Raw genomic sequence first — 14,111 nt, 5'->3', positions numbered from 1 at the left:
ATTCCTTCTGCTGTTTCTGGTTTCTGTCAAGAGTCCAGCTTTCCCTCAGCTCAGTGATAGGAGATCAGATTCGCCAGGAGCTGTTGGCTATGATGCGGAGGAGGCTCCTTGTGGTTCCTCTTTGCTCGGATTGCCCATCAGATCTCTTCCTGACTCTAGATTTCCTCATCCAGAACCCTGTAACATCATCAGTCACTTAGGGACTGTCATTCAGAGGGCTGGGAGGAAAGCACTTGGGGCTAGTTTGCTGGGTTAGACTATGGCACGCATTTTTGATAAAACATTCAAAGCAAAATTATAAAATGTTACATATAGAAACAGAGGATAATTCCCTACAACCCCATACACCCGCCAGCCACCTGGATGTAACTTAAGCTTGAGGTCTGGTGCACTTTCCAGGTTCATGTAAAATGGAAATGTTTGCAGCCACAAGTCGGTGCTTATTTCTTTATTTAGACTTCTGAGTTGAACTAGCAGAACTTACTGTCTGGGAGATGAATTCCAAATTCCACATTCTTCTTCAAGCTATGAAAATTTTTTATTGTTGTTGTGTATGTGCATGCTCACATGCCACGGTGCACATGGGGTCAGAGGGTAACTGTAGAGTAAATTCCCTTCTTCTACCTTAATGTAGGTTCTGGGGACCAAACTCAGGTTGTCAGGCTTCCAGAGCAAGAGCCGTTAACTACTGAGCTATCCTGCCACACTCCCTGCAGATAATTTTAAAATAATAAAATATAGGGAACTAAGAAAGAACTTAACAACAAAGCACTTATCTGAATCCACAAGACCTTGGTCAGATCCTCAGCACTGTAGATAAAATATGAAAAGGCAGGCCTAGCCTCCTCCTCCCTGCTCTGCACTCCTTCCCATTCCCTCCTCCAGAGGAAATTCTGATTTTGCTATTTCTGTGGAGAAATGCTAACTTATTTTAACATTGCTCAGTATTGTACTGTACTTTAACCTGGTTAAGAACACAGCAAACATAGGGTATTTTATCACTACAGTGGTGGAAGAGAACCAGGCTTTGCGATAGTGTGACGCTGAACAACTCCTCTGGCACACAACTAGTAAGAACTGGACTTGAAGTCAGGTTTGTCTGATGCCAACTTTTGGTTTGAATAATTTTGTTCCCATTTTTCAAGGTGGTCACACAAATGCTACAACACACACACACACATACATACTTCCTTACAAATAGAATTCATCACCTCTTGGTATATAATCTACATTTTCACCTAAGCATATTTAATAAGTGTTTTTGTGTTAGAATTGGGGCTTAGGGACCAGACAGTGGTTTTTGGCAGCTCGCTCACTTGGCTGTGAGCCCTTGCCTATCGATGGAACTTAACTGTTTCAATAGGGGAGATGAGAGTTTCTACTCGCAGAGCTCTGAGGGTGCTGCAAAGGCTGCTGGGCACCAAGGTCTTGTTGGACCGGTTTTATAGGTAAAGTTTAGGAAAATGAACTGCTCATTGGCGTTCTTCCTGTTTAGACCTGCTCAGGTGGTGCTGAGATAGTATAGTTTCTATATAGTACATAGCATATATACGTGGTACATAGTACATAGTACTTAGTACATAGTACATAGTATATAGTACATAGTATATAGTACATAGTACATAATACGTAGTATGTAGTATATGGTATATGGTATATGGTATATGGTATATGGTATATAGATTGTATAGTTGCATTCAGCCAACCAGTAATTACTGAGTTTGTATCAAGGGCTGTCCTTTTTCCCAGGAACTATGGGTAGGCAAATAAATAACCCTGTTTCTTGTATCTGGGGATCTTAGCAACACAATTTAATATTTTCTTTCTACTAAAGGAAAAAGAAAAACTAACTTGTAGGTTTTTTAAATGAACCATAATACCTTTCTGTTGATAACAGGTTTATTCTTAGATTTTTTTTTTAAATGCACATTGTCAGGGGTTGGGGGCAGTAAGGATTCCCTACATCACATTCGCCTTGCTGTCTAGTATTCCTTGGCTTTGCTAGCTCCTCTCTCCAAACATAAAGGAAGTGACAACATAAGGTACAGGAAGTGATTCAACACCTCCAGCCCTGCAAGCCTGTCATTTAGATTACTCGGTTAGCTGGTGGATACTAAAAGCTCTATCCCTCACACAGAGTTGTACCCATGTTATAAAGAAACCATGTTTTCATACTGTTTCAGTGCTGTTTTCCTAAATACTTTAAAGGGCTTTCCTGCCCTTTCTCATTGACGTTCTGCCTCTGGACCCATGGGCTAGGTCTGGAAGTGTGTCTTAGTACAGCTTTAGTTTGTGTTTCAAGATAAGGCAAGGAAAAAAAAAAACAATTCAAATTCCACACTTCAGAATTTAAATGGAACATTCCTCCACAAAGCTGATCAGACCACAGAGGTAATTAATCACATGCTGGCTTACATTGGCAGCCTTCATCTTCCAGTTGATAATTGGGAAAAGTCATGTTCCAGTGCCAGCAAAATTACTCTGGGGATAAAGTGCTTTCTGTGGAAGCCTAGTGACCTGAGTTCAAGACCCAGAGCTTACATAAAAATGGGAGGGGAGAATGACTCCACTGCAGATGCTCTCTGACTGCAGCACATGCTGTGGCCACCATGTACCTGTACTCTCACACACACACAATAATAATAAACGAATTGAATGTAGCAGGTCCATTTTAGAGCTAGAGACACCAATGCCAGGAGAGGGTGACTAAATTTCCTTTCCCCAATGTCTTTCAGATGCAGGTCAGGACAGTAACCTCACTTCATCCATAGCTTCTGTACTTACACTATGCAATGAGTAAATGATCACTTTGCAAAGTAAGAAACCATTTTTCCTTTCGTAATTAAAATGTAAAATTCTCAAAGCACTTTGCTTTAAAAAAAAAAAAAAGCATTAGATCTTTTATCTTGATGGTTGATGGGTGATGCCCATAATGCCTTGCTTCTGTGGTCCCCGTGATCTGCCTGCATCATGGCGATAAGCTATGTGATATGTCACAGTAGTCACTAATTAGTTAGACATGCTGGTTAGGTGCATGCTTGAGGGAGCAGCAGGTGTCCCTTCTGCTACAGGGTGAGCAGCTGTATGCACTGCAGATCCTGATGTGGTTCTGGGAAGGAAATGCCCACTCTTCTTTGCACTGTGCAATAACTGATAGCCAAGTCACTATACTAGGGCTAAGGCAAAACAGATAAAATCAGACACTGGTTTTGATTATGATGCATCATTGTGATGTTAATAGTCATAGGCATTCTAACTTTACAGAAGTAAAGAAACCAAACTCGCTTGTGTTGTTAGCAGCCTAGTTTGTGTTCAGAGGAAACTGCAGTGTGGATCTCTCAGGTGATTGACTTCTAAAAGCATTTGCGTGTGCTTTGTGTGTGTGAATATGTGTGTGTATGTATGTGTGTGGGTATATATGTGTACATATTGTGTGAATGTGTGTGTATGTGTACAAGTGTATATGTGTGTGAGTATGTATATATGCATGCGTGTATATATGTGTGTGAATGTGTGTATATGTGCATGCATGCGAAATGTGTGTGAATATGTGTATATGTATGTGTGTGGTTGTATGTGTGAGTGTATGTGTGTGTGAATGTATGTGTGTATGAGTGTGTGTGTATGGTTGTGTTTGTGAGTGTATGTGTATATGAGTGTGTGTATGTGTGTGGTTGTATGGGAGTGTATGTGTATATGAGTGTATGTGTGTGTGGTTGTATGTGTGAGTGTATGTGCGTGTGAATGTATGTGTGTATGAGTGTGTGTGTATGGTTGTGTATGTGAGTGTATGTGTATATGAGTATGTGTATGTGTGTGGTTGTATGGGAGTGTATGTGTATGTGAGTGTGTGTGTGTGTGTGTGTGGTTGTATGTGAGTGTATGTGTATGTGAGTGTGTGTGTGTATGTGTGTGTTTGAGTTCAACGTTGATGGAAATTACACAGTGAGCCTAAACTGACCCTAATGTCCTGATTTATATACAAATGGATGTCATCATGTATTTGATGAAAGGGTTGGACAGCCACCTGCAAATCACAGAGAAAAGCTGGGGAAAGGGACAGCAGTTCATTTCACCTTGAACAAACGCCGCCTCTTCTTTTGTTGGTTATGACATCCACTTTGTAGCTCATTTCTAGATTGCTTTCCATATTAGATTGGCTTCAAATAGCATCATAAACGCACCCCATTTATTTGTGTGATACTGGGAATACCTTATTTATTTACATGCATTCTTAAAACATTCTTGTGGAATAGGCAGAAAAAAAAAAACCACTTCACCCTAACGTTACAAAGGCCCTACCATGCCCAGCATGGGTTTCAGTGGGAAGTCAAGGGCAGAACCCACCATGGTGTCTCCTGACTTAATTAAAACATTTTTCTCTGGTCGATACTAGTCAGCACAGCTACTGAAGATGACAGAAGGAATGTAGAAGAAAGATGACTTGGAATTGCCCACTGTGTCTACAGAACTACACGGGTGCCCTACCTCTCACTTATCTGTTTTCTTTTCTACTTCTAACAGGGAGGTACCTCCTTCCAAACCCGGTAGCAGGACAGGTGTGGCCTGCCTCAGCAGAGACGTCCAACCTCGTGCGCATGCGCAGCCAGGCACTCGGCCAGTCGGCTCCCTCGCTCACAGCCAGTTTGGTGAGTGTCCTGCTTGTGTTCAGAGTTGCCCTGGCCATTGTCTCACTGCGGTCAGTCCCGCTGCTTCAAGCTAACGGGTTGGGCCAATGGTCATACCTGCCTCTCTGTGTGCCAGTTCCTTCCTGGCCACCCCCAAATGTGGAATATTTCTATTTGGTTCCGTGTCTCCCACCCCCAAGAAGTGAAAATGTTTCTAGCCTTTAAAAACTCCAAACAAACAACAAAAAAAGCTTTCTGAAAACTGAAGGCTGTGGTAAAGCCGAAGGGTAAGAAAAACACAGAAGGCTTCAGTCTGTTTCTTATTTAGATCCCGTTAACTAGCACCTTGCCCAACCAACTTGTGTATCTTTAGTTTTGTGTATACATGTGTGTGTGTGTGTGTGTGTGTGGTGTGTCTTTTTAGTTATGTGAAAATGCACTATGCAATTCTTGAGTGACCTGAGAGTAAGATGTGTGTCCATCACACGCCCGTGCTTTGGCAGTTGTCAACCTGAATAATTTTCTTACTGATAAAGCCCAGTGTCTGCTTAGCGATCTGGTTCAGTTGTACCAGTGGACTCAACCGTGTCCTTTCTAATACTTCCCCCTCCGCAGCGCAGCACCCAGCCTGTGGGCCTGTGCATACTCAAGCACCCATCTCCTCGTCCTTTGATCTGGTGCGCTCCCACACCCTTGCTTTGTCTTTGCTGACATCAACACTGTTGAAAAAAAAAATTATAGTCAATTTTTTATATATGGCTTGCCTGCTGTTTTCCCATAGGGAGATGCAGATTTGCACATTCCTGTTCCAAATTGAGACCTGGTGATGTGTCCTCAGGACGTGGTCTTGACAATTGTGTGATGGCTCTCTGCCCCTCATTGATGTTAATTTGGATGGCCCAGTCAAGGTGCTGCCTGGTTGTTCTGCAGTTACCCCTGACTTTGTCTCTTGCTGTGTGGGAGTAATCTGAGGAGGTAGTGTAGGCTATGGAGGTAATGTAGGCTATGGAGGTAGTGTAGGCTATGGAGGTAGTGCCAGGCTATGGAGGTAGTGTAGGCTGTACAGGCAGTAGAGGCTATGCAGACATGCTTCTTGCCAAAAACCTCCCCTGATCTTCAACATCTGTTGGTGATTCTTGGAAAAATCATTCTTTTTTCTTTTGTTGTTGTTGTTGATTAAAAATGGTGCAAGCTAGGCATGTAGCTCAGTGGTAGTGTGCTTGCCTGGCATGTGGGAAGTCTTGGATTTGATTTCCTGTACAGAAAAATAAACAAATATCCCTCCGGTTCTAGCACTCCCCATATTTACTAGCTGGAACATATCTGTGTTTCTGTTGCTGGCATAGACTTGGACTTTTCCCTTTTTTCTTTCCCAGTGTAACCTTGATTTTTAACCATTATACTTATTAGACTTTTGTTTTCTTGCTGGATACCTTTTTTTAAATGTGGTTTTGTGTGTATATGTGTGTGCGTGTGTGTGTGTGTGTGTGTGTGTGTGTGTGTGTGTGTGTGCGCATGCGTGTGCACATGCTTGTATGGTTACGCACGTATGTGGGTATACATGTACGTGCTCATGTGTGGAAGCCCAAGCTTGACGTCATTGTCTTTCTTGCTCGCTCTCCACTTTATTAGCCAGAGTCTTCTGCTAAATCTAGAGCTCACTAATTCCAGCTAGTGTAAGTAGCCACCTTGCCCAGGAACCCTGGCTCTGCCTCACAAGTGCTGGGATTACAGTCAACTGCTATACTGGGTTCTGAGGTTTCAAACTTCAGTTCTCATGTTTCAGTGACAATCACTCTATCTGCTGCCTTCTCAAGTCCTTATCTTAGTGATCTCCTCTGACTCACATTGTAAGTCTTTCCAACTTGGTATGGGGATATGGCTCAAGGGCAGAGTACTTCCTTAGTATGTGTGAGGCCTGGGATTTATTTTTCTGTACCCAAACAAAAACAAACCCATAAAACCAAATGCCAAAATAAAAAGTCTATACAAGTTACTTTTAAGTTAGTGTTAAAGTTACATAATATGGTGATAGGTCTTTAAGTATTTCTTAATGAAAAAAAATGAAATAGTATATATATAAATGTCTGTATTATGGTGTTTTTGTAATTTTATATATTGGTGATAAATTACATTGGATATTTGGGCATAATACAGTTTGTGGAGATTTGATTTAGGTCTAGCCTCGAGTCTTGCCTTGACATTAAGGAGATATGTAAATGGGGCAAGTCGTAGTAGTTTCAAAAATTTCAGGACCTCAGCTGCAACTGCAGCTGTAGAATAAAAAAAACATATTAAAACGGTCAGGGAAGACCATTTCAACTCTGAAGTTTGCTGACCCATCTTTCAGAAAAATTAGCAATCTAAAGGCATGGAATAATGATCTCCAGAGAAGACACTGGAGTGGTTGTGGGTAGGATGGTTCTCCTCCTTTAGCATCCTTCCTACTCCATGCTAACTGAGTTGTTTTCCTTGGGGAATTTGTTAAAAGCTTCTTTTTCTGTGAGCGTTTACCTTTTAAGACAAAAACACTTCACAATTTATCATTCTTGACAGTGTGATTCAAACGCTGCAGCCCTAATACTTGAATGGTAATATTATGGATATGCTTGTTGGCAAGTGAGTCATCTGAGAAAAGCGACTCTGCCTATTCTATTCTATTCTGCCTCTTCTCTATTCTATTACCTAATACGGGCGATCACATGCTCAGACACCAACTGACCTTTTCATTGCTAAAATGCATGCCAAACAACTTAATGTATTTGGGAATAGGATACAAAAATAAGAAATGTTAACAGTGAACATGAGAAGAATACCCCTAAAATGTGCCAGGTAACATTCTTAGCAAAGAACCCTTTAAATTATTAGCTGATCTGCCCACATGCTTTATGAAGCTTCAAGACGTGGAAGCTGAACTGTGGCTAAATTCAGACACAGAGGCCAGGATGTGGTTGGGCCATTTACTGCGGGGATTGTCAAGGTGTCCTGCTAGGCAGATCTGTCTGTCTTAGTTAGGGTTTGACTGTTGTGAACAGACACCATGACCAAGGCAACTCTTATAATGGACAACATTTAATTGGGGCTGGTTTACAGAGGTTCTGTTCAATATCATCAAGGTAGGAGCATGGCAGCATCCAGGCAGGCATGGTGCAGGAGGAGCTGAGAGTTCTACATCTTCATCTGAAGGCCACTAGGAGAAGTCTGGCTTCCAGACAGCTAGGACAAGGGGTTTAAAGCCCACACCCACAGTAACACAGTTCCTCCAACAAGGCCACACCTACTCCAACAAGGCCATACCTCCAAATTGTGTGTTTCCCTGGGCCAAGCATATTCAAAACACCACACCGGCTTCACTTTCCTGTTCTATTGCAACATGCTCAGGTAATTCCCTCAGTCTACCACTGTGGTACTCGCTGTCTTTGTTGCCAGTGCTCGTTTGAAGGACAACATAGCTATCAGGATCTTAAAGTTTAGCCTGTTTTATGTTTCTGTCATGTTTGTAGTGGGTTGGATTGAAATTATTTTTGTTGATTAAAAATGACAGGTTGACTAGAGAATGGTGCTGAGGGGGTGGGAATGGACAGCTGTGAGAGTCCTTCCTCCTCCCTTTTTTCTTTCTTTCATTTAATCTTCTTCCAAACAAGCTGAAGTTGTGGAGTTGCTCTGGGCAGTAGAACATGCCTCCTCACTGACTGATGCTATCTTCCTGGCCTCTGGCCTTATTTCTGGGATTTCCTTCGAGCTGTGTGCCTATGTTCTCAACTCGTTCAGTGTCAATCACAGTTTGCTTTTGAATGCTTATTCTCTGCATGTTGAAATTCCAAGCTCCTTGAGGACAGACTTAGGAGATGACTTCATTTCCTGCTCCCTCCTTCCCTCAGCACAGTGCTTTCCATGTAGGGGACATTCAACAAGTAATAATGAAGGAAGAAATAATTATTCATGGAAAAGTGACCGATTTCTCTAGCCTCCAGGTGAGGTGACGGTATGACAGTGTGCTCTGGTGGCCTAATGATACTATCCCTCTAAAACGGCTCCAGTTCTGTTGTTTGGTGTGTATCTCACCATTGTGACTAGGTTGAAAAAAATCCATAGAACAGGCCAGATCCCATTTAGTACATGTCAGCCAGTCACAAAATATGGCAGAATTGTAAACACTATTATCATTGTCCACAATCAAGGGATGGTCATTAATCTGTTTGCATGTAGCTATGTAGTCATGATGGTTTAAATGTCTCTTTGATTTTTTTTCCTAATCACTAAGTTAAGGAGGTATTTGTCCAAGAATAGGAGAACCAGGAAAAAAAAAAAGATTCCAAGTAGTTGTGGTCAAGTGACGGCATTATCTTTGATACGACAAAATCCTTTTCCAAGGAAACAACTCACATTTCAGTGTGGACCTGAGAGTACACTAGTAAGGTATTAATGAAGGCCGTATTATTTGGTAGGTATGAATTCTAGTAAATGCATGACCTGTAGTGGTTTAAAAGCCACCGGCGCACTGGAAGGTACTGCTAACTGCCTTCTCAAGGAGGAGATTAATTCCTAGCCCCAAGTATCTAGTTTTCGTTGGCAATGCTAAATGTAGCTGTGGTCTCTCTCCCAGACACTTTGGGCATTTCAGATAAATGGCATGTTGCCAAGTCATCCTAAGTAGCCTGGTAGCTGGCAGACTACATGCTCAGCCAGTGTCCGCCCGCTGGGACCCCAGCCGGGAGTGCTGATGAAGTGTCAGATGCATACTTCATATACATTAATCTGAAGTGGGAAAACTCATTTTCCCATTTGCTGTCTCCATCTTTCTGTCCCTCCCCACACACATGGGTAGTTTATCAAAGAAGTCATCGTCCGTCGTCAGGAGCTGGGGGACTTGTACAGATGCTTCTTTCTGGCAGGAGAGATGGAGATTCCAGGCGGCAGAGGCAGGACCAGTGGTGACTTATTTCTTGGCAGGATGATATGGTTGTAAGCCTCGATGACTGACGTTCAGAAATGGTGGATGCGGCCAATCATCAGAAACATTTACTGCTTTTGCACTTTGCTGTAACGGATGGGGGAGGGACTTTGGAAATTAGGTGCCCATATATCTTTCCAGTTGTATTTGACCTGCATTGCCTGCCTCATTTGTTGTGTTCATCTAAAGGCTCCTCTCACATTTCTTCTGAGCGACATCTTTCTTGACCATCCATGGGAAGCTGTTCCCTATTTTGCAAGGGATATATACCCCACAGCCTTCGTCTTGCTCCCTAGCTTTACCACTGTCATATTTGCTATCACTCAGTGCCCATGGGATGGGGGATACCTGGGAGTGCTTGAATTGTTTATGGAAAAGCAGCATGTTATTTGCATAGATTCTGTGACTATCCTCCCCATATGCTATAACTCATTTCAATTATAATACTTAATACATTGTTAGTACTCTGTGAATACACTACCGATCCTCAGGAATGATGGCAAGCAAATCATCTATTCATGTACAGTGTGGACATGTTTTTGTCTCTAGTTGGTTGGATGCCTTAAGACCTATGGACAAGGAAAGCTGACTCTCTGCTTTCTATTACTCTGATATCGTTTTCATGAAGGTAAGGATAGTTTTTTTGATGTTCATGCAGGACTCATCCTGGGAGCTCAGGGAACCTGCAGAGTAAGACAAAGAAATCCCCATTTTGTGTATTTTCGTGCCCCAGAACTGACTCTCATGTACTTGCTGTTTTTAGTCTGCTGTGTCTTGGTTTGTATTGTATCAGCTAGCTCAGGCATTGCTCTTCATGCCAGAGAGAAGCTACTTGTGAATATACATCCAGGAATTAAGCTATAGTTGTCCATTTGGAAATGAGAGGAGAGAAAAATAGAGCTGTGAGCATATATGGTCCTGGGTCCATGCCAGAGTATCTTTCATTAGCTCCATGTAGATTGGTGTGGGCCTTGGGTCTTCCATTTGTGGAACGGGGCTTAGCATTGTGTCATCTTTATACAGTTATTTTAAGGATTAAATGAGTAGCTTCTTGGGCAGAAGTTTGTCCCATGCCTGTTACTCAGGAAGTCTTCCCTTCTTCGTGTTCCCAGGGCTGCTGAGGAGCGCGTGCCTTGGAGGTGAGGCTGTGCACTAGGCTCAGCTGCAGGGGCCTCTCAGAAAGGACAGAAGCAAACTCTTCTCTGGATGATTGGGTGTTGCCCCTTCTCTCCTGCGCTGGTGGATTATCTCATTGTTTCTTTGTTTTTCTTCTGTGTGTAAAACAAAATTTAAGAACGGAGAGCTTTCCAGGTAACTAAACATTTTTAAACAAGGAAGGTTCTCTCAAGGGCTGTTTTTCAACTTCAAGCTTTTGGTTAAGTGGTGAAATTCTGTTTCTTTGGTGATTATCTTTTTATATCATAGCCATTTCCCTTAATGGAAAAATTATATTTCATGATGTACTATAAATATTAAAACCAAACTATTTAAACTGTAATATATTCCAAGAGCCTTAATGAATATTCATCTTTTACATTTGCAAAAATGCATTGTGAGGAAGAAAATTCACTAAACATATGCAGAAATGTATTTTCCTGTTTTTATTCATTCACAATGTTGATAGATGATGCTAACATCTATTTGGGGTGCAGTCTTTTATTTACAGCCATTTAATATTATATCAATACTTCATTAGCCTTATAGTTCAAAAACAAAAACCTGATCTGAAGTCTAATTAGTTAACTCCAAGAGAGAACCTATTAAATATTGATGTAGGAATGGTTTGAATGCCCGTGGATAGATTGCTTAACAAAAGTTGTGGACTACATCCCTAGATTAGCATGTCTCCTTATCCCTTATGACTCAGTTTAAAGGCTGCATAATATTCTGGAGCATGGCTTCATCACTGCATATTGTATTATTTAGATTATTTCCAAGTTTTTCCTACTGTTAATTATAGTGATAAATCCACTGTATAAGTCTTTTTTCACTCCAAACTATCTCTGAGGGTAGATTCTTACAGGAGGATTATTAGCGCAAAGTCAAATGGGATTGTGATGGTCTAACTGTTTTCATATTGTTTCACATTGTTTATATGTTAAAGTGTACACATATTCCTGTCAACAGTATGTTCTTCAAATTTTAAAAGAAAAACAAAATAAAACAAAAACAAACTTTTTTCCCTTATTTAACAAAAATATAATTATTCTTTTAAATATATGCACTTACAAAGTCAATATAACTATGCAGCAAGTAGGAAATCCGTGTTTCCAGTCCTGCCTTCCTTCCCATTCCCCTTGCCTTCCCTAAATCAGCTTACCAGACCTGCTGTCGGTAACCTGGATCGCTCCTGGGATCCAGGAGCCGCTGTGTGTGATTACAATGTGTGTAGCTAAAGGCATTATTCCATGGTTCAAATTTTTTTTTCAATCTGGAAAGTAGTAATCTCAATTGTGAAATAGTGCCTTCAGCTGTGGACATTATAATCAGAGTCTCCGGAGTGCTTGTATTCCAAGAGTAATACATCTCACAGTCATTACCCTCTGAGCTAGGTTCTGTTTAGAGTGAAGGGATGAATTTTCATAACTCAGTGCTGAAATAGCAATAGGGGGCCCTGAGCAGATTATTATAGGTCAGGCCTAATCCACAAAGATAAATCTCATTATGGGCTCACCTGGGCCCATCCACAGAGGAGCCAGTTTAACATGAGTCTGTAAATCACAAATCAGCTTAAATGTGGACTATAAAATCCTCCCTATGATCCAACGACTGCCTCTGGGAAGATTCTCTAGCGTGTTCCCCTTATGCTAAGTGTGCTTAGATGCCCGAGGATAATTAGCCCCCTCCATGGGAAGAGCACTTTGATTCAGCTTACGACAGAAGGAAGAACACCATGTGTTGAGGATAGGTTATTTTCAAGACCTAAATTCAACTTAAAGCTTCCCAGGCTTAAGTCTTTTTCTCCTGTTCATTCTGAAAAGATGCAGAACCATTTCCTACCGGGCACATGTGCTGTCCTTCCGCAGAAGGATGGGGGGCACCCGCTGGAGCAGCCCAATGTGTGAGTGTGCCTGGAAAGGCCAACCAACTGTTGACTTCTTGGTATCAAGGGCATTTGAGAACGTCAGAATGGTGCCCATTCATTATATGGTAGCTAAAGCCAAGAAATGCTTGTCCTCTTTTAATTACTTGCCATTGTGGAGGGAAGCAAAAACAGATTATGAACAGCAATACTGTGAATGTGTGTGGATGGGTTCCTCTGAGGGAACAAAACTGTTCTTATCTGCTGAGCCATCTCTCCAGTCCCACCTTTTGTTTTTTTGTTTTTATTTTGTTGTTGCTGTTGTGGTTTGGTTTGGTTTGGTTTTGATATAGTTTTTTGTTTTGTTTTGTTTGGTTTGATTGCTTTGTTTTGTTTTGTTTTTTTGAGACAGGTTTTCTCAATGTAGCCCTGGCTGTCCTGGAATTCACTCTGTAGATCAGGCTGGCCTCAAATTCAGAGATCTACCGGCCTCTGCCTCTTAAGTGCTGGGATTAAGGATGTGCACCACCATGGCCAGCACAAATCTTTCTAAAAACACTTTTGGCTAGTGTAATGAGAAAAGTCAATAACTATATTTATCCCTGGTTTGTTGACACCTGCAGTGTCAACCTGGTGCTAGATTCTGAATGGGTATATTCCCCATTGTGTTCATATCTCGCTTAATTGGCCATTAACGGAGACCCTACTATACCGCTATTATTAATGTCTTTATAGAAATGATGTAGCATTGTTCTTGTTTCTGAAGAACTATAAGGCTCATTGAAAGGATAAACCTGGGAAATTAGAGATGAGCTCATTGAAAGGATAAACCTGGGAAATTAGAGATGTGCCTACATCCGTTATGTGGGGAAGCAGAAGAGTGACTCAGGCTGCAGGTTTCAGGAAAAGCTTAGTAGCCTCAACTGAGTTCAAAACCTGCATAGGTTTTAGGCAGGCTAGTCTTAAGACAGTGGTCCTATGGATGCCACGGGACAGGGAGAGGCAGAAAAGGTAGAAAGGCTGAGACAATGGTGTTTCTCCTTACATAATGCTTTTATTCAAGGGAGGGTCACATGAAAACTCCAACGCTCCTGGGTCATGGCAATGGAGCGAGTGGAAAGCTATCGGCCTTCAACATCCCTCATAGGAGAAAGGATGTTCCTTTGAGACGTTTCAACCATCTAGTTGAAATAAGTTGTATTTTTTTTAAATTATTATTTAAGAAGCCTCGAAGGTGAAAAGAGTGCTTTGCCTATGGTTAAAATACTCTTCAGGAGTTTTCATCTAAAGAAAATTAATTCTGTTTTGTTAGTAACAGTTTCCTAGATCCCCTGAGATCTCTTCTTTGTAAGCAGATACTATGCTAATTTGCCTTCATGTGAAGAACAGCAATGTGGTACAGTCTGCCTTAATTAATTGTGTCCTTTATTGGTCAGGGCACTACTACTACTACTACTACTACTACTACTACTACTACTACTACTACTACTACTTCTTCTTCTTCTTC

General features: G+C 41.5%; 1 protein-coding gene across 9 annotated transcripts in view; it reads left to right on the top strand.

The window, feature by feature from the left end:
- The window catches only part of Mast4 (microtubule associated serine/threonine kinase family member 4), a 604,035-nt gene that overhangs the window by 196,594 nt on the left and 393,330 nt on the right, over positions 1-14,111 (top strand). For all 9 annotated transcript variants that reach the window (XM_031360602.1, XM_031360600.1, XM_031360598.1 and 6 more), the window contains exon 3: positions 4,525-4,649. In XM_031360602.1, the coding sequence (XP_031216462.1) occupies positions 4,525-4,649 (125 nt within the window). The remainder of the gene's footprint in view (positions 1-4,524; positions 4,650-14,111) is intronic.

This window comes from Mastomys coucha, unplaced genomic scaffold, assembly GCF_008632895.1.
Source record: "Mastomys coucha isolate ucsf_1 unplaced genomic scaffold, UCSF_Mcou_1 pScaffold8, whole genome shotgun sequence".
NCBI lineage: Eukaryota > Metazoa > Chordata > Mammalia > Rodentia > Muridae > Mastomys > Mastomys coucha.
Note: the sequence above shows the minus strand (reverse complement) of the source record. Positions and strands in the feature narration are given on the sequence as shown.